This window comes from Hetaerina americana, unplaced genomic scaffold (genome assembly GCF_022747635.1).
Source record: "Hetaerina americana unplaced genomic scaffold, ioHetAmer1.1.p SCAF_10, whole genome shotgun sequence".
NCBI lineage: Eukaryota > Metazoa > Arthropoda > Insecta > Odonata > Calopterygidae > Hetaerina > Hetaerina americana.
Genome location: NW_027286070.1, coordinates 63456674 through 63484251, shown reverse-complemented (window position 1 = coordinate 63484251; position 27578 = coordinate 63456674). Strand labels below are relative to the sequence as shown.

Genomic DNA, 27578 nt, shown 5'->3' with positions numbered 1-27578 from the left:
AATCATTAAATGAAGAACACAATGTATTTTTCCAGTGTTCTTCATTTAATGAACATGAACTCCCACAAATTTGAGCCAGAAACAATTGAATACAAGGAAAAGGAAGGCTAAGATGAACATTTAAATATAGGGAATATCTTGGGTGAACATGGACAAATTAGTTAGGGCATTAAAAGAAGAACTGCATTAGGTAAAGATGATTTCACAAAGAGTCGAGTTGATGAACAGGGCCCTAAGTAAATATGTAAAGAATTGCAAATAAAGTGATCAACTAAATGGTTTGTTTCATAATTGAGGCCTAACTTATGATGCATGAAATTTACACATCACAGCCTGTTCCTTTCGCTTTGCCATTTCTAGTTTTCCAGTGTAAAGAAATCAATGGTAAATATGTTGATGTGTAGAGTAATATTGTACCGCTTGATTGTGAGTCAAAAAGATCAACACAGACTGGAAGATTTTGAGATGTGGGGGTAGAGGAGGATGGAAGAAGTGAAGTGGATGGCCAAAACACAAGCAAAGATGTTCCAGGCATGGTAGTTGAAGAGAGAAGGTTTTTGGGAAAAATTCAACAAAGGCAGGAAATATCGATGCATGGTTTTTTCAGGGGTGATGGGCACCTGTTGCACTCTGAAGACTGCAATGGAGGGGAGAATTTTGGGTAAGCAGAGTACATGTAAAATCAGAATAGGAATGTTGGATAGAACGAAGGGAGACACGAATCATATGGAGTTGAAAAATGCTCATTGTACTGAAGGGTACACACAGAGGTTCAATTCTACTTACTCCCTGATTCCTTCACAAACCTACCTTGATTGGTAGGCCACTGTTTATTAAAATAAACAGTGAAATCTAGTGAGAGCTTCTTCGACCCCTAGAGTCTATCTTTTGGTTGGTCAATATAGAATAAATCACATATTTGTATCTGATGGTGTTCTTGAACATCTACTTATCTTAATGTGAGAAGAGTGTACCATTTATCCTTAGTTATTTTAGGCACTGATATTGACCATTAGTTTTCCATTTGCAAGTTCTTCATGCAAGCAATGCTTGACTACTGGAGTTACTTTCTTGCTTATAAATACAATGAAATTGCCTAACACAATTTTAAGGTCTTCATTCAGACCCAATCTACCTCCTGTCTTGGTTTACAATCTTCAGGATTGTAAATTGAGAAGATGTGCATTTTCGATGCTCAAACAGGACCTCACACAATATTCTGTCTGATATCTCTCAGCAGCTATGTTATCTTTATATTTATTATGGATAAATAAACCTACCCCTACTTTATCTTGCTGGTCTTTGCTTATGCTGCACTATACATACACATACTTGCCACTGTGCTACAGACATTTACCTTTCTTATCTGTTTCTTGGAGACTGCAGAGTTCAATATTTTTATTATTTAATCTTCAGCCACTTATTAATTTTTTGGATTAAATGAGGTTATACTCCAATTAGCTATTTTTAGTATGCTTATTTTTCCATTTAATAATAATTTAGCATTATTTTTATCTTTAATAATTTTCTTAAGAAGCAGTCATACTGTTATACTGATATAATAGTCATTTAGAATTTCCAGTGATCTATCTAGGTGACTGCACTAGTTTGATAACATGAAAATGGCATTTTATTGGCTACAGATTATGGGAGTAAGAAGTTCTTGGAACAGATTGCCACTGTAACTTATTAATGCAACAACTAAAGTTTTGAAGTATTTCTTTTTCAACTCTGTAAATACCCATTCAAAAATTATTTATAGAATGGAGGACGTTGCTGTTATAAATCTATAATAGCATTTCTGGTGCAAAATTACTGATATTCATCATTTATAAATGCAATTCGATGCATATTAGAATAACATGTAAACAAATAAAACATTTAACGAACCTACACAAGCAAAATAGAATTAAATGCTAGGAACATTTAATTGCTCAGTTCACATCCATTACTTTAAGTTTTCATCATCTAATCTATCACTAGACCTAGTCAGAATTTTGGCATCTGTTGACCATCAATAACCAAATATAAGAGACAAATGCTGAAATAATCCATCAAGTTCATTTTCTTACCAACCATGATCAATGCAATTCAAAAGATAAATCCAAGCCCAAAGGTGAACACAGATTTTTTAACTGAATGTCACAATAATCCTTCTGGTGCACTCACTTTCTGCAACATTTTACCAAGCAAGTGTTTAGTTAGGAATGAGATTGTAAAGCATCCCCATTTCATCTTCTCGATATAAATAATGCAAATGCTATTCCTTTAACTATCTTCATACCAGGATCCACACTTTCATGGCAGCCAACCAAGGAAGCATTTCCTGTTATTCAAGTTAGTCAGGCATCAAAAGAGAAGAAATTTTCATTTTTTATCCTTCAACTCAGATTCCACTAGTTACTAGTTTCCCCAGTTAATTAGAGACTTATGTATGATGCTGATAAAGCTATCATTAAGCACCTTATCCAGCTGTTGATCTCTGGACCAAAATCAATTGAATAGCTCTGATTCTGTAACGACCAGAATTTTTGTGTAAATGTTTATGACCAATAATGGTGTTACAATCTGAAATAAAGTCCTACAGAAAATAAGTGATGGAAAATATGTACATCAAGAAATTATGTATGCACAGGCTGACATGGTGGAAAATGTGCTTGGCCACAAAATATAGAAGCATTACGACTTTTGTACTCACGCAGATGATGACTCACAAAATATTACATGGCCATTGTGGTGGCAAAGGTCGTCTGGTTATGGACTAAAGTACATTACCTTCTGCCACACACCACCTTTTTATATTGCATGTAATGCTTGTAAAGGCAGTGAGGCATTTAATTTCAATTCTTCAAGGCTACTACTATCTTTGCCTTAATCCAAAGGAAACACCATGTGTTGCCTACATCCAAAGGATATTATAATATGTTGCCCATAATCAAGGATGTCACTGGCAGCATTCAAGTTGGAAGATTTCTCCAACCAAATTTATCTCGTGCACTGAGACCTCTATCTAAAAAACTCCTATGGGGTATGAACATATTTTTAAAACAGAGAGATTATGCTGTTTGGAGGTTGATTGGCTGCACAGGGTCTATCCCAAAAATAATAAGTCTTTCTCCATAATCTTTTTCGACTCAAAAGTCAGTATCCGCAAAGAATTTGTGTCTCAAGGACAGAAAATGAAGACTAAGCTTTATGTGGAAGTCCTCGAAAGGAAAAGAGTGCAATGCATCAGAGAGGAGATCGTTATTAACTGGAGGCTGCACTACGGCAACATCCCATCCCACATCATCTTCTTCTTCTTGACTGAGAACATGGCCAAACACAAGTTGGCAATGCTACCCCAGCCACCCAACAGCCACAAAAGGGTGTTTCGTTCCAAAGAATAAAAGGAGCTTGAAGAATGGCAAGTATACAGCAACTGGCAGAGGCACAGGCATTGGTATATCGATGCACCAGGGTGCTACTTTAAAGAATTTTGGTAATTTGTACTTTGATCTGCAATAAATTTTTCCAGCTTTATTCTACTTCCTCACCCTATGTGACTACCTCTTTGTGAAGGCGTCCCATTCGTCTTACCAGTCCTTGGGACTATGAAGACGTTTTGTGTACTTCTTCGTTGTCTCTTGGTGGCTTTTATACTTCAGGGAAGTCTTCTTAGCACTTCCTTGGCTTCTTCCCTGGCGGAAGTGATTCAGGGGTGCCCAGGCTAGCGATGGGTTGTTTGTGGCGATCCCACAGCCAGACCTGTGCCTCGGAGATTCTTCGGATAACAGCAAAGTCCGACTCCGCTGCTTTTCTGAAGAATTCTGCGCTGCCTTCGGAAGTAGAATGTCCAGCGGTTCCAGATTCCCAGAGCGGTGCATGCTTGAGGCGGGTTCGTCGTGACCCCGCCCCAATATACACCGAAGTGCAGCAGTCTGCACTACCTGGACTCGGGCAAGACTCGTCTTTGGCACTCCAGACCATACCGGTGATGCGTACGTAATTACTGGGAGCACGCACGCCCGGTACAGTCTTCTCTTAGTGTCCGCGCTTAGGAATCGGCCAAGCCCTCGGTGAAGAATTGGCCTAAGTCGACTCATTGCCACAAAGCCCTTGGCGCGGGCACGCTTGCACTGGGATTTCCAGGTGAGCTTTCGATCCATCAGCACACCAAGATAAAGGACTTCAGACTCCCCTGGATATTCCACTTATTTTTAGGATAGATGATGTACTACATGAAGTAATGCATCAATTTATGATCGAATAATGGTCCCTTTCAAACTTACTCCATTTCCTTGATTTCCATCTCAGGACAACATTAAAAGAATGTTACATGTCTTATAGGAAGATACATCAGAACAGGATAATGACAGATAGTGCTTATCTCCTTCAAATTATGTACAAACAACACTGGATTATTTTACTTGAAATTAAGTCAATGTTTTTATTGAAGGAAAAGACTAATTTTCTTCAATATTTTCCCCATTACCAAAGTTATCTTCTTCTCCAGCAAGAGATGCAACAGAGGAGAGGAGAGTGAAATGATCGTTTGGCTCATTTCTCAATTTAAAGCTACCTGCTTCCAAGACCACTGTTCTCTCTGGGAACAACCACTATATTAGAAGCCACAATAATATAAAATATAATTTCCAGGGCCTAACTTTTGAGTGTCTTTTAAATTCCAACATATTGCAGGGCAATGGCACTGGCTGGTATGGGGAACTCATCTCCTCATGTCCCATTAAGAGATTTATACTTGGTGATCGGCTTGAAACTTGACTACCAGCTTAGCAAATCAAAAAACTCATCTTTGCCAGATAGGAGCAAAAAAGTTAAGCTTTTTGCAAGGAGAGGGTGCCAGTAATTGGCATCTATCTGCAAAAACTTTTTGAATGTGGCTTACTATATCCTATTCATGCCACAGGTTTTCTCTTTCAGGTGGGGTTCATGGCTCTGCACATTGTGGGCCATCCAACTCCTCTCCTATTTTTCAAAATTGTCATACACTGTTGATGCACTGCTCACATCTTGATGATATTGCCTCACTTCTTTAAAAATACAGTTATTGCTCCTTGGAGAATTGATTTTATTCTTGCGGTACTAAGAGGTGCATATCAACCAAAATCATTGTGGGTGCCTTTTTTAATTAAGGGTGGTTAGTAAAATCCCATCATAAACTGCTCCGAGTTTTCCAGGTTTGCCCGAAAGATTTCCTGACTCAAATATTCGTCATTAAATACAAACACTATATTTTTTACCGATTTGAATTACACATTCTAACAAATAAAAACTGGGTCTTAGTTAAATGATGGAATTTAAGGGTTTTAGATGTTCCTTTGCACTGCTGCCTGATACTCATATGTTTCACTGAGTTAATTCTGAAGGGTTCTGGCAAAAAATAACAGAATTCATAGCAGGAAGGAATCTGGAAATTTAAATAGCATCCAAGAATGATCTCAATTTTCCAACTGATAAACTAACAAGAGGAGAACCAGTTCCATGGATAGTGATGAGATTTCACTGAAATGTGGCAGATAGGTCCCCCTTAACTCTGAATACAAAAACGTCCCTCTTTCTGGGAACACATTGCCATTTTTTTTAATTACTCAAAATGAAAAAGTATCATTTGAAATGCATTAAAAAATAATTCTTCAACAACCCTCCAAAAATCTCAGGCCCCCTGAATTTTTCTGATTTTCCCAGGCAATAATTTTCTAGATTCCAATTTTCCCCTGTTCCTGGTAACCACATAATTCTTTAATAGCAGTTTTGCATATAGTTTTTCCCTAGCCCTTAATCAGGTGTGGAAATACGAGAAACGATTCTATTATACAACTAAATATTGATGCATTTCAACTGGGGTCATTGTTATTAATTATCTGCAGTTGAGAAAAATTCAATCATTTAAAGATTTTATATGTGATTGATGATAAAATAGTGGAATCGCTTGCTACTTCTGTAATCTTTGGGAAAATAAAACGTATAGTGGGGCGTTACACATAACCCTTTAGACTCATGTGCTCATCCTACACTAGCATGCTGCAAATAATATGCCAGAAAACAGCAATGAGACCAACAAAACTGATAGATCTCAAAACATCCTTCAACACTTAAAAACAAACTTCATATCATTTATCTTATTGTAAATTGGAGTTTTAAGATTACTGGTTTAGCTTAATATTAACAAATATAATAGCTTTCAGGAACTTTGGTAGACTGAATACTAGCAATTGATCAGTTGCATAGCTATATTCCACCATTTCTGCAGCTAATTAGTTAACTTCATGCAATCAGAAATAAAATGCACATGAAATGAGATATTTGAGTGTTTTGAAGAACTCTTCTTTCATAAAGTCCTTTAAATAATTCTTAGGAAAAAAGTTCACTTTTTTCAACATAAATTTTTAGTGATTTGAGGTTTGTCCAAAGGCGAGAAAGGATATATTCAACATGTAGGAGGCAAATCCTAACCATATTATTTTTATGAGGAGTATTTGACTTCTATGACAATTTGCTCTAAAGAGGTTGACTGTATCGTTATACATTAAGTCAAACCTTAATCCACGTAGACCTTAAATTTTCATAGATGACAAAAGAAAAAGTGCAAATCAACCATTATGGTATCATAGTTCATGATGCTATATAATAGCCAAAAATGCAAATAAAGGACTTCAAGAAAAACTAGAATTTCAAAATGTATAGGTTTTCACAAACACAAATACAGATTTAATAGATGAGGAAGGAAAAATAAATAGAATGCCCCTGTTCTTTATTCTTTAGGAATTTTCGTACAATTTTTCAAAGAAATAATCCTTGAATTTTTTAATGATTCCACCATCCACCCGAAATTTATTTAATTTTCCACATAACGGCACAATTGATAGGCTTCACATGATGCTACTTTTACAAGTCAATTAGTTACTTACTGCAGTCATATTATTCATGATTACTGTGTTTGCAAATCCCTTCATTTTGGAGCAACAACTATAATGCACCAAAACTTATAATCAACATTTGATTGCAAAATTTCAAAGACATTTATTAATTTAGTCCACCTAATAAATTTTGATTTTGTGCATTAAATCCAGGGTTTCTTTCACAGAAATATACTCAGATCTCATTCTCATTGAAAAGGAAGGTTCTGGAAGGGGAATTATATTTTTTTCAGAAAAAGAGATGCAAAGAGGATATGACGATACCACTAAATACTCAAAATTATATCATTAATCAAGTCATGATTTTTGCACTAACAAATATTAAAATTATATTCTAAATTCAGAAAGAGACAAACTGTTTAAATTAGAAAGACTTATACTTAAAATTAGATTCTAAATAACGATTTATATAAATAGTTGAAAATTTAACAAATACGTATATTTCAATTAAAATTAAAAAAGCAACAAATATATATTATAATTTAAATACAGAGTTAAAAAAATTATTGAAAATTCGTAAAAATAGTAACATAAATGACAGGTCCATTGGGACACAGCCATTTGGAGGGGAAGAGGGAGAAATAAAATTTTATACACGCCAAATACATGTATGTATTTTTCTATATTTAAATTGATGCTCAATATCTTTCAATCATTCAATTATCTCAATAATATTATAGTTTGAAAATACTTATTTAACTTTTGGCACCTTCAGACAAATTCCACCGTTGCCACTGGGCGTGTCAGTAAAACTTAAGTACTAACCTGTACAATTGGTGTTTCGGGGCCCTTCCAAACGATGACCTACTAGTTGACACCAACCAACAGGGTACACGTCTGGACTTTCACAATCCAGCCACTGATCGTATTCTTCTTCCCAACCATCAAAGTGAACCTTTAGTAATCGTCCCACTACTCTAGAAACTGTACCCACACACACCAAGCGAGGATCCATTAAATCTGCTGCCTCCAAGCGCATTCCTTCTCTAAACCCATGCACAGGCACATCCTATAAAAAACAAAGAATGTTCTATAAGGAATCAATCTTAACCATCACAAATTATGTCACTGAGAAAAACTTTTAAATAAAAAGAAGCATAATTAAAACTTTAAAGTAAAATAAATGGCATGATGTCCTTGGTATCCTTCGCATTTCATGAGTTAGAATGGAGTAGAATACCAGAGAATGAGGGGAAGATGGGGAAGGGGGACAGATCTTTTGAGGAGAAAAGAGACGTGGAAAAAATTAGCCACAGCTCTTGAAAGAAAACAACTTGACTTGAGAGAAAGAGGTTCCTTCCTGCACTATATTTCAGTGTGCAATCTGGTTTCTCAACTTGTCACAACCTAAGATGCACAGTATTATTTAAAAAACTAAAAACAATTAACTCCTGGAGCTGGTAGTGAGAAGTTAAGAACTATGCGGTGTATGCCCCAATTTTTCACTATGCAGCAAACATATCCTTTTCATAATGAATCCTTGGAAATGGCTTTCAGCAACTCAATTAATGGCGGCAGCATCTACAAAACGTGCAGCAGTTTAAGGAGCACACAAATTATTTTCTTCATGCAGGTTTTTAAATAAATTTACAATGTGTAACTGGGATGCTGACATGTTGAAAAATATTGTTTTCAAGCATTTTCAGAGAATCTTACAAGCCCATTAGTGGCCTCTCAAAACCCTTCAATTCACATGGTGAGAGACGGTCCAGATTACATGAGAATCCAGAACAGCTGGGTCCAGTTTATAGAGAGTTTTCTACTGTAGGAAAATTTGCACTGGAAGTATGATAATAAATGCAACAACAATATCCACCATTCCCTTAAGACATGTTTTTAAATGAGTAAATTAAGAAAGAAAAAGTAATTTCATTAATCTGCTACATTTTCAACCCATTACAAAAAGTGCTGTAAAACCTCTAACCTATGACATGCCCTGTTCCTCTTCCTAATATTAAACCAGTTTAAATACCAAGACTGACCACAACAAATTATTTCTATCATTACAAAATGACAGTCTATGCTATTAAAATCATGATAAGTCATTAAATGTACAATAAATCAATATTAATAACTTTCCTGCTCCTATCCTTATGCCTCTATTATCTAAATTCCCACAAAACCATCCTTAAATCCATGAGAAGAGCTAAGAAGTGATTATAAAATCGCCATTGATGCTACTAGCGAGTGACTTTTTACTGATAGTGACCATTTTTACTTGAGATTCATGGTAGCACTTACTTCTCTGAAGTCTGTTAGCCAATTGAATTCTTTAAGATTTTAGCTGAAGTACTGGAACCACAATTCCCCACAAACATCACATAACACCAGTGCACTATAAAACCCCATGATTACATTTAGTATTCAATCAAAATCAACATTTTAACATCACATTATAGTCTTACCCTGTTAAAAAGAGATACTGGAGCAGGAATAGCATTGCTTTCTTTCATGTACGACTCCCAATCAAAGTCTCCTGCTGCATATCCCTTGGGAGGGGTGAGTGCTATACTATTCCTTTCACAGAAACCTACGGGAAATATGCAAGGGGAAGTGCTGTGGTAGCAGAACCAATCTGATCCATTGGCATCCGCATCATATGAGTCAATTCTTATCATTATATAACCTTCTTGTAAAACCTAAAGAAAAGAGATTTTGCATTTGTTAGATAAATAAATGCATGAAAAATTACATGATCACAAGACCAATCAAAAAATACATATTTCACAACTCAAATTGAGGAATGACTATAATAATAAAAATAAATTAAAACCTAAAGTTTTGCTAAACTCTCAGTGCAATAATCTTTTGAAGATTAACAATTATTTTCTGAAAAACTTCAAAAATGTGTTCCTAATAACCTCTGGAAAGTTGGAATAACTCTCTTTTTATAATATGAAAATGTTTATGGATTCATTTTTAAATGAATAATAACATAAGAGTGGGGCAGGGTAGTTCAGTTGGTTGAGCACTGGACTATTGACCTGAGGGCCTGGGTTCAATTTTTAGGCTCAATTCTGGGCTCAATCAGCTTTAATTCATGATCACATACACCTGCCTACTTCCAAACTATTGCACTTATCATCAGCTTCATTGTTGCAATTGGTAATCAACTCATACTACATTGGTAGGTTTCCATGATTCCCAATAATTAAAATGTATTACTTTTCACAATATACTCATACAATATTAATATTGCTTTAAAAAAGGAAAAAAAATACAATTATCATAATGATTTGACTCACCTTCATAACAGTCGCAGCACAAATGGCAGATAAATTCAAAGGATCAATAGCTTCCAATTTCATACCCTCCACAAATCCTCCACCAGTAGCCACGGGATAAGGTATTGGGGGATGTGTGGGGAAAAGATCAACCTTAGCATCGTCAGAATCATATTGGTGTTTTTCACAGCGCTCCAGATATTCTGGAGGTGCAGAAATTCTATGCCCGACAACTTGCGCCCAGCCCACAGGATGTATCAGTGGAGAATCTTCATGGCACCAAAATCCTTTAACAACATTCCAAATGCATGTTAGTCGAAATAAATCTATACATATAGTCATTTCATCCACAATAATTGGAAGCAAAAAAGTAGTGCAAATTTAACCCGGGACCACATCATTTATAAAGCCCATCATTTGCACTTTGCAATCTAGGTTATGTTACATTTGTAGCAGTAATGAAAAGGATGATGGAGTTGCCCCTGGATGCAGAAGGTGCAGGATGATGAAATTATCACAGGGTTCAAAACCACCAACACGAAGTAAATGAATGGGCGTAATACAAAATTAGTATTTGTTCCTTGACACAAGAGAGCCTGACTATGCCATAGGTATAAGGCAATGTTTTCTTATTAATTTTTATTCTTACTTTTTCTCACAATGATTAATTATTTATACTTCCTGTCTCGTAAAATGTTACACAAATATTAATCAAATTTGCATAATTTCCCAAAATTTTAAGTCACATCAATGCTGAAAACAGGAAAATGCATACTTAATTCATATAATCCTCAGTGTGTACCAGTGGCATCACTAGTCTAACAATGTCTTGATTTCTACAGATTCAAGAACCACGAAGTAAAATATTTCAACAATGGGTATTAGTGATATTCCCATATTATAGGCATTATTGATATACTTTTAACACAACCAAGCATCCATAATCAACGGTATGATTTCTTTTTATTTTAACTACAAGACGCAACACGAAAGTTATGTTTTCCAACAAAATACACAGATTGCCACTAAATTATTGATTGAATATCTGCAGGAAAAATGTGAATAATGAGGAAAATTTTTTAAACAACCAAAATGATGGAAAACAACTAAAACAATATGGAAACTAACAGACTCCACTGAAAAATAGACAAGAATGCACTTAAGCATGAAGGTATTAGGTGTGCTACACACTGATCTGCCTGTTTGTCTATGTAATTATATTTTGATCTAAATTACTTCCTATCTATGCTTAGGCCCTGATCATAGAGACTATGCTAATTAAATTTAATTATCAGTAAAACATTGAGCAACTTGGGGTCAAAAAGAATGGTTGCAAGCCATCAATAAGAAGAGAGAAAAGCATTTTTAAATGCAAACACCAGTACATGGTGAACTCCTTATGGAAGTACTTCACATGTATGATTCAACCTCAAAAATTCCAAATGCCATTCCTAGGGTGCTTAAATCACTATTGCCAAAGAAGTAACGGGGAGAAGATTTGCTACATGGTACACTTGTTGATACAATGCTATTAGCACTTCTGGGGAGTATAAATGATTAACAACATCCATTGCAAAGTAAGATTTTATCAATGATGAAGCACAACAGGAGAAAAGACTGAAATGATAGTGATGAGGTGACTGAAATTCACTAAGAAATAATTGACAAAATTGGTTGAAATGAAGAATATGACAGTTAATGAAGACCCTGGTTAATGGGATGAATAAATCTTGGCAAGATGGGTGCAAGATTTGCTCTCGGTGAAGAATAAACTCAATTCGGAGGATGGTCTGGCACTTTTTTGTCACAATCCTGATGGATTTCTGCATTTATACACAACTGTTGATAAAGCAGGAATACACTACCACACTCTGGAAGCAAAGGAACATTCGAAATAGTGGGTTTCTAAAGGCAAAGATGGTAAATTTGGCTGACAAAGTGATGGCCATGTTTTTTTGGGATACATGTGGAATCATCTATGTGCATCAATTACCAGCAAAGAGGGCAAACGATATATGAAAAGCATTATGCATTCTTATTGCACTGGTTGAGTGAAGAAATCAAGAAAAAATGTCAATAGGAAAAAAATTCTACCCCATTGAAAAAATGCATGGGTGCACACTATCTGTTTCGACAGTGAACATTATGGAATTAAAGTTCATATAATTACAACATGCACCATATTCACCAGATTTGTCCCCTAGTGACTTATCTTTATTTCCAAACTTGAAATGAGGTCATTGCCAACACAGATGCTTATTTTGAGGTCCTAGCAAAATCCTACATCTTGGACAGTTTAAAAAAGTTCATTGGGAAAAGTTTATCCAGCTAAAAGGAGATTACCTACCCTTAATAATTTGTTTTTCATTTTTTTCTGAGGGCCAATTGACTTACCCACATATATGAAAATTCCATAAAACTGATATGAAAAAATCAGTTCAGGACAGGACTAAGCAATCCACTTACAATCGTTGATGATCAGTAGCCATCAGATCATGAAAGGCACTTGAAGTGCAGAAGACTACAACACTACAGAAAGAGAAGGTAAACCTCAGGCTATCCATATATGGCCTCTGCTTTGTGCAAAACATATTCAACCTTCACCTAGAAAAATCTCTTCCAAAAGTGAGGTTTGAAGGCAACACAGTTATCCTCAGGTATATGTATAGTCCTATAGGTGGAAAGGCCTAAAGACTGTTTCCATGTTTACTAAAAGCAAATAACATATTTATGATCAACATACTAATATACCCTGACATTCCATATGGTCCATGCACAATATAAGCACACCACATACAGAGTTCATTGCGTGGGAATCACCCTGAAGTATTAGTTCTCATGGGCTAACAGCTCCCTAGAGTGTTGTCATCTACGGTTGACTTCAATCATATCCTTAGATTTATGAAGGAAGTTGATAAAAAAACATTACCAAATAGAAAGCAAAGCGATGAATTTGGTCCTCTTCAGTTAGATTTGGATGCCATGAAGCAATGGAATAATAACTCATGGGTAAATAAGATTTGGAAGTAAGCCTTCCAAAAAATATGTTCAATATAAACCAAAAAACTGTGAAATTAGGAATTTCGAGCCTAAAATGAAGATTACCACGTAAAAAATATGAGTATGAGGTCAATGTCACGGGGGTATCATTAAGTCAAACAAGTGTAATTTATTCCTTGTGAGTTAAAACTGTTGCAGCTACATTCGAGAGCCATTTCAATCTTATGAATATCCATTCAAAGTACTAAATCTAATTGACCACATGGAATGAACATATTTTTACAAGTAAAACAATATCGTAACAATAGAAGGAATCAACAATAATTTTGTGCAATAATTTCATACATAAGAATATGAAAATGCAATTCAATGATGAACTAGTCTTTAAATTTACACAATTTATCATACAGTTTGAAAGTGTTAATCATTAACCACCCGTGAATATTGCCAGTGCTAATTTACATAAAGTAATAAATCTTATAAAGCATATAGAATGAATATATTTACTAAAAAGAGGAACACAACAAAAACAATGAGATTTCAAAGCAAAGACTATTTGATGGAGGGGAATGATTTGAGAGCTTTCAATACCTTGAAGAAAGAGTAGTAGAAGAGAGATTTTTTGAACAATTTGTGAAAAACGGAAGACTTTTCAATGTGAATGATAATGATTCCTTTAAATGAGGTGATGGCAAGGACTGGATTACTTTCAGGATGGGCAAAGAATAACTGCCAATTAGAAATTTTTCTTGTAAAACGCTGTGAATCAGAGAAACCTACATTATATAAGATAGCATACAATTCAGTAACCTTAAAAAAATAGACTGCAGTATCCTTCTTTTGTCTGTAAAGATACCTGAGGCCTACAGATCACGACTCTTCGATAAGTCCCTCAAATAATCATTTTAAGTACCTCAGTTCATTAATGTTTACTTCAGGGATCATCTAGTAATGTTTTCACAATAAATAGCAATGCATCAAACTAGAATCTAAATATTCTTTCACAGGCGTTGCTCTTCCAAGAATATCTTTAATGGGTTTTCAAGTGCATTCATCCCTGAAATTATGAGCAACAGTTACAACCAGAGTGTACGGTCTCTAGATCAAGGCTTTTCAAGATACACATAACAGTTACAGGTTTAACTTAGTGGAATTACTTCATTATGAGGCTAAAGAAGAAACTTTAAACTTCCACAATAAAGATTTAATATTTCACAACCATGGTTTTGATGCTGAGCATCATCGAAACCATGGTCGTGAAATATTAAATCTTTTTTGTGGAAGTGTAAAGTTTCTTTTTTAGCCTCATAATTTTCAAGATAGCTATGGATAAGGCCACCTATATAATTAAATGAAGCCTAGAGGTAAATATTAATAGGCTTTTTGAGAGATTTACATAAAAATTATTCCTTTGGTCTATTTCTTCATAACTCTTTCAGTGCCATTCATAATTGTTTCATTTTGTGTGAAAACTGCCATGCTATTTTGAAGGGAAAAGCAAAGTTTATGAAAAATGCCTGTAAAAACATTATTATCATAATTAATTAGCTGAAAGTTAATGAAACTTATATTATGAGGCACAATAAAATATAAAGTATAAAAATGATAATTATTTTATTGTTATTTAAACTTAGAACCATAGTGAAAAGTGTAACCTGGAGCAATGCTGATATATTTGGGCCAAGTCACCAGCATCACTGGGTTTGGGAAAAGTCACCAGTAACTTTGACACTTAAAGGGTTAAAATTTTAGATTTTTAATTGGATTATTATTTAATTTTGCATTACCCTTTTCAAGCTAACCATTACTGGGGATAATCAGGAGTTAACTGCATTTGAGAAAGAATAACCAATGACTTACCATTATCATCTGGAGCTGAATCAAAATATTTTACATGTAATCTCTTTCCTATTATTTTACGTACAGTTGCAACTTTTACATGTGATATTCTATTTTTGTCTACTACTTCTAAATTTATACCGCATCTGAAAGGAAAAATGTAGAAGGAATTTAATGAAGATGAACCTATGAGAAATGAAAAATATATCCAACAGAAAGTCACAATAATTAAAGATCACAAACCTAAATCTTGATTTAAGACTCTCATGCCATTTACTATAAATATTTGAAGGCAACGTTCTAGCTCCTGTAAGTCTCTTCACTAAGAATTCCTTCCAGTCTTTGTACTTATCATGAATGGCTAAAATATAAAGAGAACATTTTATATTACAAAACTGATGAATAAAAAAGATGGATGTTGGTACCTAGATTGTAATTTGAATTGGAGTAGTAAAAATCAGGCATAATGTTCTACAACAAAATCAACCTGACCACATTGAGAATTTGAAAATTTACACGCATTAAATTTTATAATATGAATTCAGGTTTACAATTGGTTCAGAAAAAAATTTCAACTACCTCACATACTTGTTTGTAATTTCATTGAATAAATAATTGTCATTCAACAAAAACCATAAATCTTTAGTGACTCACTCTTTGGAGGGATTAAAGGCTTTCCTCTTTCTGCACACCACCCCACAGGATGAACAGTAGATGAACAAAGGCTTACCCAGAAGTCCTTACTGTCATTCTGACCAAAGCCTTCATACCTTAACAAAACTTGATAACCTGCATTTGAAAAACAGATGTCAATTAGTACTTTGTTTGGAGCTGAAAATTGAATAAGTCTTTTTTGATGCTACCTATGCTAAAAGGTTTTATTAAAAATAAAGGGAAGACTTTAATGACATAAGGAGGCATACATTTTATTTTCACGTAATTTTTCTCTGGGTTTTCCCAACCTAATTTACACTTTTTAAAATTTATTGTAGGAAAAACTTTGTACATGATCTAATTTATTAGCTTTTAACACAGTATATAAGTTAAATAATAAATATAGTTAAAATAAGTCTTTTATGAACTGAAATTTTATTCATTCACTTCTTCCCTTGGGCCTTTATAGGTTATTTTGCATTCCTCATTTGAAGTTTCTTAACAATCCCAAAAAATAATGGTAAGCTATTTCTCAACCTTCACTGGTTCAAAGGAATATTCTCCCTGAGAAGCTGATACTACAATAAATATTGAAGACAGAGTAAAAGTGTTTTCAAAACATTTGCTTCATTCCAAAGAGTCACTGTCATTAATTTAAAATGGTTTTATAATGCCAGCAAGTAAAAATCTGAATGCCTGAAGCAAGAGGCTACCATAACCCAACTCTCTTTGCCATTCACCGACATCTTGCAGTGAATGTTCATCATTGTGAGAACACTACATTTTTCTATGCATCAGTGTAGGTTTTACAATACAGTAAACCCAATTATTTGCACTTTCTTACAGATCCCAGAAAAAAGTGTACAATTTGGGAACATTAAAAAACCAGGAAAAGGAGAAAATTCATTTTTACATGCTTAATTACTGAAATCATTGCCTCATCATCGTCACAAATAACATCAACTGCGATTACTTCATTACAATCAAAATAAAATCCTGCCTTCCTAAAGCAGCTGTATATTATAGATTCCTTAACTTGCTTCCAAGCCAATGATATGTACGGTAATTCATTCAGTACGTTCAATTTGATTGCCTTTATATTCTTGCCATAATCATGCAGAGATATGAATTTCTGTACAATTATTCTTTGATAATGCACCTTAAGGGAGTACATAATACCTAAATCCAATGGTTGGAGCTCATTAGTACAGTTTGGAAAAAATTGTAACTATACTGGCTGAGGTGAACTTTCGGTGGATGGGCTGACTTTCACTGTTTTGAGACCCATTTTCAGTATCCAGAACATGATGCTCATCTTCAAATAGTTCTATGGTTATTCATGTTTTGGAAAATGCTGTACACCAAGGAGACAATATTTTCATACATTTGACCTGGTATACACCTAGGACTTTTTGATGAACTAACCACTGGAGGCTTAAGCATCTCACACCCATCTGCATTTGCGATTAATAAGACCGTAAGTCTTTGTTTGCTAAACACCCGTCCATGAAGCTCTCCACCTCTCAAAGTGTGTTTTGCTGGCAGTCCCTTGAAAACTAACCCTGTCTCATTTGCAATTAAAATATCTTTTAGGCTACGGCCTTCAAGAAAATTATTAAATTCTGACACCTTCCAAAGAGTTGCAGTGTCGACAATTATACTTATACTGTCACCACACGGGTCGTGGTAGTCCAGGGGGTAGAGCGCTGGACTGATGACCAGGGGGTGCCGGGTTCGATTCCCAGGCGAGGCACTCTGGGCACCTGCAGCTCCACCCAAGCTTAAGTGATTTTTCGGGTACCAGGTCTTCCTGGGAAACCATAACCGGCACAGGGAAAGGAACTGACCCCCCTACCCTGATGTGTGAATTTCACACGCCATCAGGCTTAGTACTGGGTTAAGTCTACCATCACCTTCTACACCGACCTTCGGGTTGGTTACTGTGTTTATGGTTTTTTTTTATGTCACCACACATAGCCTTGTTTACAAAATGTCTATTTTTAAACCTATCCAGCCAACCATTGGAGGCTAAGAAATCTTTGATTTCCAATTATTATTAATTAAGCTACCAGTTAAGGTAGGTTTTGTATGGACAAAATAACCAAATAGTTCTCTTGTCTCTCCTAACAAAACACAACCTAACATGCTACTTAACTACTTGCTACCTGATGCCCCTCTTCATCTCTGTGTACTTCCTTCCTCCCTTCCAACATCCTTATTCTGTTCCTGCCCTTTCCTCATTTGCCTAACATTCTCCCCTCCATTACAGTCTTTGACATCCCACGCCTGATCAATACGCCCTTCATCCATTTTTCCTGCCTCCTAAAGATTTCTCCCATCAAACCCCTCTCCTCGCCAAACATACCTAGTACTTCCTCATTTGTTTTCTTCTCTGTCCATTTCACCTTCTCCATTCTTCTCCACACCCACATTTCAAAAGCCTCCAATCTACGTCTATCCTCCTGTTTCAATGACCACGTTTCTGTGCCGTACATAGCTACGCTCCATATCAAAGTTTTTATGAGTCTTTTCTTAATATCCTTACTCAACATCCCTCTCATCAACTCCCTCCTCCTTGTAAAAGCCTCTTTGCCTAGTGCAATTCTTCTCCTTACGTTCCTACTACTTTGACCAAGTTGGTCCAAAACAGTTCCGAGATACTTGAACTTTTCTACCCGCTCTAGTTTTTGCCCTCCCATTTTAATGTTTAGCTTAGCCTTTTTCTTTCTAGAAAATCGCATAACCTTTGTTTTATTAATATTAACTCTCATCCCATACCTGTCGCACTGAATTTCCAATTCACTTAGCAATGCAAACAGGCAAATACTTCATGATTGTAATTTATATTCTATAATTTCCCACAGACAATATGGGATACCAACTGCAGGGTTAGAGATAGCAAAAATTCCACTTGCATCCCTCAGCGTCTAGGGAATAAATAGTTCCTCTCAATTGCATGCTCTTTCACTAACCTTGTGTGTTCTGTTGTCATAACTCATTCTTTCTGAATGACCTCATTTGTGTTCTGTTCATCTGTTTTAAGTCCCCCTTTCAATCCCTTGCCCCTCTCCACGGGGGATCTGCCCATTACCTGCAATATTGTCTTCCACTGTCTCCACAGGGGGGAGAGCATTTTGTGTAGCATATTCACGTGGTGGTGGAGTTTTGCATTTCATCTTGTTGTGTCCTGGCTTGCATGTTGATGGATGGCTTTAGTGCTGCATCCTGGGGTACAGTTGTTTGTTGATTTAAGGTATGTGTTTGCATTGGATGAAGGGTTTTTTGCATGAGTGTGTGCACTGCTGTGGGTGCAGTTTTTCATGTTGTTGTTTTTGCATGTGGTATAGTTCCTTTGTACGGGTAGTGACCTAACAACCCCCGCCACACGCCCTAGCGGCGGCTTGTGGGGTATTATGTAGATGTAGATTCCTCTCGATTAATGATCTCATTACTGCAATGGCATCACACATACCTCTACCCTTCTTAAACCCTAACTGATCATCCCCTAAGAAATCATTTGCCCTACTCTCTATCCTCTAAATCTTTTAGTAGTTCCACAGGAATGTTTTTTACCCCCGCAGCCTTATTTGATTTCATTTCCCTTAATGCCCTTTCTATCCCATCGTCAAGTATGTCTGGACATAATCTATCTTCATCTACATCATGTTCCTTTTCTATGTCTAACCTTTTTGGCCTGAGTTCTTTACCATGCAGTTCTTCTATATATTCCTTCCATCTCTCTTGGATCTTTCTTGTGTCAGCTATTATCTTATCCGCCTTATCTTAACTGTTACCATAGATCTTCCTTTCTTACTTCCCGATAAAGATTTAACTTATCTGTACAGCGCACTGATTTCACCCTTCCTCTACCAACTTTCCATATCCTCCCACTGCGCCTTCCACCATGCTTCTTTTGCTTTATTTGTTGCCCGCCTCAATTTATTGTTTAATTCTTTGTACTTCATTTTGCCTAACTCTGTATTTACATTCTTCCATTTTCTCCACTTATCCATCTTTGCAATCATCTCATCCGTGATCCATGGTTTCCTTGTCCTTTTCACATTAACGGTGCCTATAGTTTCTTTCGTGGCTTTCAATATCCTTTTCTTGTTACATTCCCAATTTTCTTCGATAGCACTACGCTCTCTACCATCATCCATAATTTTCTCTAGAGCCAGCTGATACTCCTTCCTTGTCAATCCATTTAATGCATCTACATTCCATTTCTGAACCCACCACCCCTGCCTGTTCTTTCTGAAACGGACACTACACTATATAACAACTTAATTGTGGTCAGAGTCCACATCCGCTACCAGGAAGTTGTGCGAATTGATCACACTTCCAGAATCTGTGTCTAACCATAATATATCTAACTGATACCTTTCTGATTCACCTGGCATTTTCCATGCATACCAATGCTTTTTGTGGTATCTAAACCAAGTGTTGGTGATGACTAACCTCTGCCTCCTACATAACTCAATTGCTTTCTTCCCATGGTCAATCCTTGTACCTAAACCATAGTCTCCCACCTCATTACCATCTCTTCCTTTGCCTCTCGTCGCATTCAAATCCCCCATCACTATCAAATGTTTCCCTGAAGGAACATACCCGATTATCTCCTCTAACTGATCGTATATCCTATCAGCCCCTTCCTCTTTATGATTGCTTGATGGCATGTACACCTTATGCTATACCTACTCATGCTTTATCTCTATTAATAATATTCTGTACATTGCTTATTCCATGTTTACTATGCTTAATCCTACCTCTTTATTTAAAACTATGGTGACCCATCGTTGGCTATCGTCCCCGCAGCTGTATATTATTCTTAAACTACCACTCCAGTAATCCCCGCTACTCTTCCATTTCACCTTGCATAAACCTCAAATATCTATATTTCCTTTTTCCATTTCTTTCTTGATATCCTCTAATTTTCCTATCCTCAACATTGCTCTAACATTCTAAGTTCCTATTCTAATTAAATTGGTCTTCTTCTTCTGCATCTTCTGTAAGTTTTCTTTTGCAAGGGTTTCTTGAGATGACGACTGTAGAAGCCTTGCCTCTTCTGCTGCTGAGCACGACACATGGCTAATTGGGCCAAGTCCCGTAATTGCCTGGACTCCCATTCCTTATAATGTCCATCATTATATTCTTGGGAATAGTAATTGAGGTGCTTTCCCGTTGCCTTCCTCAATAGTGTTATTAATGTGACACCATCACTCAATGGCCACCCTACTGGAGTCAGATGCCTTTGTAGCCGCCTCACTGAGGAACAGATGCTGCATGGACTACCTTTCATCTGGCTCCTAATCTTCGACCTATCTGGAATGGGTGACCCTACCAGGAGCAACTATCATTGCTCCCACCAGCACAACTCTATGGGTCATCGGAACGCACAAGGCCTTCCACCACGTCAAGGTTGTAGCCCATGGGAGGGTGATTCCCAATATTGTGCGAATAAGCAATACTTTTCCTCGAATGATAACACCTTTCACAGGAATATCTGATGATGTATAAATTAAAAACAACTCTTCCAATAATTCTTCATACATCACATTTTTCCTTTCTTTAGACAAATGGACTGTCCTAATTTTCATGCTTCAGAAATGAATCATGATTTTTCACCATTATGTTCAGTGCAGAGGCCTGCAATCTTATATGTTTCACCAGATCAATACAGATTCCATCATTAGAATCAAATTGTCGCAGAATTTATTTTTTGCCCTAAATTGAAAATGTTGTTTTTCCCCTTATCGTTCCATCATCAAGCAGGCTAAAATTTATGACCCTCAGTAATTGAGGAGAACTTAACACATGAGAATCTGAGCTACATCACTGTTTAGCTGTTGCAAACAGTTTTCCTACTTCAAAACTGTTTGAAGAAAATATAATTATTTTTGATTAAGTGTAATTTTGATGCAATTATTCACCTTTCAATACTTTTAATTATCCAGGAGCCTATCACTGTTGTACCTCTCGCATCAAGGCAGTACAAATGATCTCAGTTGTCAGTAACCAATTCTTGCATTTTAAACACCTCCTTTCATAGTCTCTCTCAGGTCTTACCACAATTTCATAAATTATGAATCTAATTCTTAGTTGAAAAATGTATTCATTTCATTGCACAAATATGTTCCTGGCAACTGAGATTAAGAGTTCAAGTAGTTAACATTTCCATTATTAATACTCGCCATACTCAAATTTTTCCCTAACACCGTTCATATTACAGATCTCTCACGTCTTTTTTGACTATGTATTTACAAATGAAGTCAACGTAGTTCTTTAATAAAGGCTGATGTACATGAGCAACGGTTTTAGAATGTAAAATTTATTTTAATCCAGCAAACAGTGATGCAAATATCGGGAAAATAGAATTGTGTAAACAAAGGGTTCCACATAAGTTGAAAAATCAGGAAATTTTACGGAGCCTGATAAAAATGTCATAAATTTCAGGAAAACATAAATTCCATTAATGCAAACATGGGATTTGACTTTATGTAGAAAACCCTCACATCCCAGTATTAGGTTTAAGGCCTTTGATGACTAGATAGCAATATTTGAGAAGATACATTTCCATGTTGAAAAAATTCAAAAATTTATGATTCCCAATAAACATGTACATTTTTTTGCAGCCTTAATACCTCTTTCGCATCACATACAGTTTCAGCCACATATTCACTGAAACCATCAAGCATTTTATTATTTTCTATGAGATTTTTTTAACACTTAAATCTGATTACTACACTTGACTATACCAGCAGTAGCCTCATAACAATTATTTGATATTTATTTCTCATTTGTTTCATGATTCATATCTACCGGCTTTTTGTTTGAGTAATAAACTGATTTAGTTGCTTCAGGCAAAGAGCATTGGTGATGAGAGTTCAACATACCTTTTTCATTCAATTGTTTTGGCAGTGAATTGTCTTGATAAAAATATAATATCATGGATCAACTGGAAACCCTTCCCTCCAATTGAGATATTTCAAGAGCAGGAGCATTTCCACCTTTTGACCATATTTATTTCTATACCAATAGTAATTTAAAAATCGATAATAAAAGAAAAATTACAAAGAAGGTACACAGTTTCTGCTGAGATCTTACCTGAAATCTTTAATACAGTTGCAACCCAGAATGAGTCAGGAAATGATTCAGAGAACTCATCACCATCTGTGTTCTCAACTTCCACCTTCATGCCAACAATAATACTGTCCCAACAGTCAGAACTGGGTGCCTTTAGATGGAAGACAATACAACATACATAAGTCAGTGTCATTGCTTAATAATCAATGCATGAACAAATCAACCAAATACAAGGTTTGTATAAAAAGTATTAGTAACAATTTTTTCCTGATGTGTAACAAGTGCTAAATCAGACCATCGGTTAGCTGGGCACATGATCACAGATCGTACTGGCATTGACAAGATAACAGTGCACACCATTATCAATGAAAATTTAGCAATACAAAAGATGTGCTAAACTCATCCCAAAAGTCTTGTTTCTTTAGGATTTACATCAATAATTATTTCAGCTGCAATCATTGGCTTCAATTTATTTTGAAAAGCAGAACCTTAAGGCTTACAAAATAAACTAAAATTACCATTGAATCCATTGAAGTAAACGAAAAACAGGGTGTGTGAAAAGGGCAGTGGCAGTGAAAAGGGCAAAAACAGGGCATTAGTGGTGTGAAAAGGATAGTGTCTTACAATTTAAAAGGCTCTGATATGACAATGTGATATTACAAAATGACAACCATACTTACATGCTTAAAACATGAAACAGGTGCCGCAATAAATCCACTCTCTGAAAGCTGGCTTTTCCATTCATACGTGTTAGCCAATTCTGATGATCTTCCCCTTTTCCCTAATGGCGGTGACAATTCCTGCTCTTCATTCAAGTCCTGATAAGGAGAAACTGAAGTTTTTCTTCTAGCTCTTGTCGTGACAACAGGTGTTTCAGCTACAGGCACAGATGTCACTGGGCTTTCTTCTTTCTTGACCACCACTGGACTAGGTGGTGATTTAGGTCCATTCTGCTCTACCTGTATACGCAAATGGAATTGAATTAATTATAAGAGATATTCCAAATAAAAAATATCACGAAGACAATTGCCATGCTTCATTGTGAAAATTGACATTGTAATGAAAATCTTGCAAGTGATGAAAATTTATTTTTTTTAGCTCATTCATTTGTACATTTTACAAAAACTTTATGCAAACTTTCCATTTCAGAGTCTACGATACTGAGCGTCTCAGAATTTCAGAATGTATTCAATGCAGCAAACATGAAATATTAACAAATTTGAAAATATTTCCAAAGTTAACATGAATGAATTTGAAAACTCCCTTTTTGAAAATAAGTTTATATGTGTCCTAGGACTGGAATTTTGACTCACGATTTAACAGTCAGCTAGTTATCAGAAAAGCTAACAGACTCTTTAATTTAAATAATGGCACATCACACAATGAAATTATTTTATTTCAATGAAATTTTCATTATTGATTGTATTTCAATGCTGCATTAATGTTACCATACAATATTAAACTTTCTAAAACAGAAGACATTCATAACGATTGAGTACCTTCCAGTTTAGTTCTCATTAGAAAATTCATCCTACAACTAAATAAATTGGGTGTTTACAGTACTTAAGGTCCCAAAATTTAACCAGCCCATAGTGACTGAAATCATCTCTGCAGTTCAGTAGAAGCAGAAACAACCAAATAAACCATACATTAACGAAAGGTTTGCATAGAGTGGTGAAAAGAATGTTGTGAATTTAGAATTTCTCAAAGTGGAACGATGCTGAATCATTCACATACGCATTATTTTGTGTAGCCAGCAGTCAGTAGCTTTCATGCAAAGTTTTTGGAAAAAACCTGAGAATGCATGCAAAATTATTGCTGCATTATTTGAATTGATCTAAGGTGAAAATCAATTTTCAAAAATGCTTATAAATCGTTTGTATAAATACAGAAAACAGAAATGACTTAAATATCAAACAAGACTTATTGAAAATTTCCATTAAATTTTTAATGGATTTTCATATATTAATTCTTTTCCTACATCAAATAATAAAAACAATACAAAAATTTACATTTAAATTTCCTTCTAGAAAGCATACTTTAGTAAGTGGTCATATTATAATACTTTCTGAAAAAGAGGATTGATTAATACATAAACAAAAATGCAAACAATGATAGACTATTTGCCTTGCTGACCTCTCCACATCAATTCCTCATTCCTACAAGATGTTTCAACACCATTGATAGAACATACGAGATGTGGCAATTAAATAATCGAACTGATGCTGCTCCTGAAAAACAGTAAGTGTGCCATGGCAGGTTTGAGCATGTCTGTGCCTGTTAATGCTTCCCCCAAACTGAGCTTCATGGGCACAGTTGCACATCACTTAGTCTCGCAGTAGCAATCACTCATAGTAGTAGTAGTTTTAGGGGAGGCGACCAACAGCTGTGGTAATTTTCACCACTAAGGATGGACAGGAAAGGATGAAGAGTGGAGAGAAACCCAGCATTGGCATTAGCCTACTATTAACGAAAGGCACCAAGGCGTCCGCAGCTTAACATCCTATCCGACTGACGGCATACTCACTCAAAGTGCCCTCCACCAAGCACTCAAGTAGGGATTGGGATACCACTGAAAAATATCTGCCACTGCCGGGATTTGAACCCAGGGTAGGAAGCCAGTACCAGTACGTTAGCCACCACACCGTCCTGATCCCACAATCACTTGTTCAAGTCCTTGTGCCAGCTTCTAATCAAAAAAATTCTAAGTGTTCAGATGGAGCAATGAATTAACCTCAAGTTTCTCGTGAAACTGGGGAAAACTGCAACAGAAGCTCATGCCGTGTTGAAGGAAATGCAAGGAAGTGAATGATCATTGTGCCAACAAGTTTTTGAGTGGTTTAAGGAAGTAAAATGGCCAAAGATGATCCAAACCCTCGATAACCCTTGGCATCAAAAATGGATGACAGAAAATTGGTAATCACTATAATTTTCATCTGAAAGCCCAAGATCTTCTTGAAATCTCAGGAATTAACAAAAAGAAAGTGTACTTCACATTTTATATGAATCATTAAACATACACAAAGTTTGCACAAAAATGGTGCCAAAACTCACTGAAGATCACAATAATCGAGAATGAACAGTTGTGCAGACCTTTTAAACAACATTGATAATGATAATGAAAAGCCCAAACTCACCACAGCAAAAAAAAGCAAAAATGAGCAAATCAAAATCTAAAGCCATGGTGATTCCTTCTTTTGACCAAGAACTGGAACTGTCTACGTTTACTGGTTCCCCAAAGGTAAGACAATCAATCAACATTGTCACGTCAAGGTTCTGACCTCCATTCATGAATGAGCGAGGAGATAGAGACCCAATTTGTGAAAGAACAATTTCTAGATTCTTCACCAAGACAATACCTCATCCCACTCCACCTTGTCTGTGAAGGTTTTTTGATGCCTTTGTGAAATATGGCATCACCGTGTTGGACCATCAATCATACTCCCCCGACCTGACCCCATGTGACTTTTTTATTTCTTAAGAAGAAATTGGAATTTAAGGGGACAAGATTTAACAGTGAAGAAAATGTGAAAACAAAAGCGACAGAGTTTCTCAACAAGCTGACAGAAGCAGACTTCCAACAATGCTTTGAACTATGGAAAATTCATATGGAGTGTGGTAGGTATTGGCAAGGAGAGGACATTAAAGCCAATAAACCCTGATGTAATTGAACAAAAAAATGTTTTGTAGGACAAGTCCAGTTATTTCATTACCACACCTCATATTCTTAGTCTTCATAAGTTTACCATGCATAAATAACTTTTCTGACATCTCTATGACCTATTTAAAAATAAAATTGAGAACTGGCTTATTAAGAAATTTCTGCATCTCATCAACTCCTGGGTTTTCACGATCAAAATAATTTTCAAAATATCATGATTCAAAGGAAATTTTTGTTGATGAAGGAATTCCAATATCCATTTCCTTATTTAATTACTTCATACACCACACATGCATGGATGTTACCAGAAAATATTGACCTATTACAAAAAGACTTTCTTGATGTTTTCAAAGCTTAAAAGTTTGGACCTCTCACAACTCTGAACAGTAAAACAGACATTCTGCCCATTATGAAATATAACTTATAGTAGAGAAAAATCATACTCATTTTTAAGCTTTCTGGTGAACCCATTTTGACATCTATGAAGTCTATCTGAAAAGTTTCCAACCTCAACACGAACACAGCAGTACTCTTCAACAAAAGTTGAGGGATGTGTTTGGGCACACGTTGAATGGCACTCACCAACATTTCAGCCATTTTGGACACTCAATTCGTTGTTTGACAATCCTTTGAGTAGGTCATTGTGAGGGATTTTGTGAAAATGGAAAAAATTGAGCATCAACCCATCACTAATATTTGTTATTGAGAGGGAATATACCAACACAAATAAAAAATGTATTGGATGTTGTGTACGGGGACTCTGCAGCATCATTTATGACTGTTAAATTCAGGGCAGCTGAATTTAAATGTCGCTTTACCAGCTTGGCTGATGAGCATTCAAGCTGTCCAAAAACTGACAACCACTGATAACATTGAAGAAGTTCAACATATGGTGATGGTAAAAAAGAAACTTTGCACTTCCACAATAAAGATTTAATATTTTACCTCCTGGTTTTGATACTGCACATCATCATCAGGTAACATTCATCAACATTTTTCCAACTTGTATAGTCTGGCTCCAAGAGGGGAGTAAGGGAGAGGGGTTACGTTGAGTGTAGGTGCAGCAACCTATTAGTGGTCTAGGGGAGGAAGAGTGTATGTATTGGAAGGTTACTGGCTCAAATTTGTGAAAGTTTATGTTAATTAAATGAAGAACACTATGTAACACTCAACCATTCTTTGAAATAGCAGCAGAAA

The 27578-nt window shown here is 35.8% G+C and overlaps 1 protein-coding gene across 2 annotated transcripts in view; it reads right to left on the bottom strand.

Moving 5' to 3' along the window:
• Positions 1–27578, bottom strand: part of LOC139700165 (MBT domain-containing protein 1-like) — a 56461-nt gene that overhangs the window by 17027 nt on the left and 11856 nt on the right. For both annotated transcript variants that reach the window (XM_071598735.1, XM_071598736.1), the window contains exons 5-12: positions 23401–23679; positions 22742–22871; positions 15638–15772; positions 15227–15344; positions 15005–15129; positions 10166–10431; positions 9326–9559; positions 7686–7929 (exon numbers count right to left, since the gene is read on the bottom strand). In XM_071598735.1, the coding sequence (XP_071454836.1) occupies positions 7686–7929; positions 9326–9559; positions 10166–10431; positions 15005–15129; positions 15227–15344; positions 15638–15772; positions 22742–22871; positions 23401–23679 (1531 nt within the window). The remainder of the gene's footprint in view (positions 1–7685; positions 7930–9325; positions 9560–10165; positions 10432–15004; positions 15130–15226; positions 15345–15637; positions 15773–22741; positions 22872–23400; positions 23680–27578) is intronic.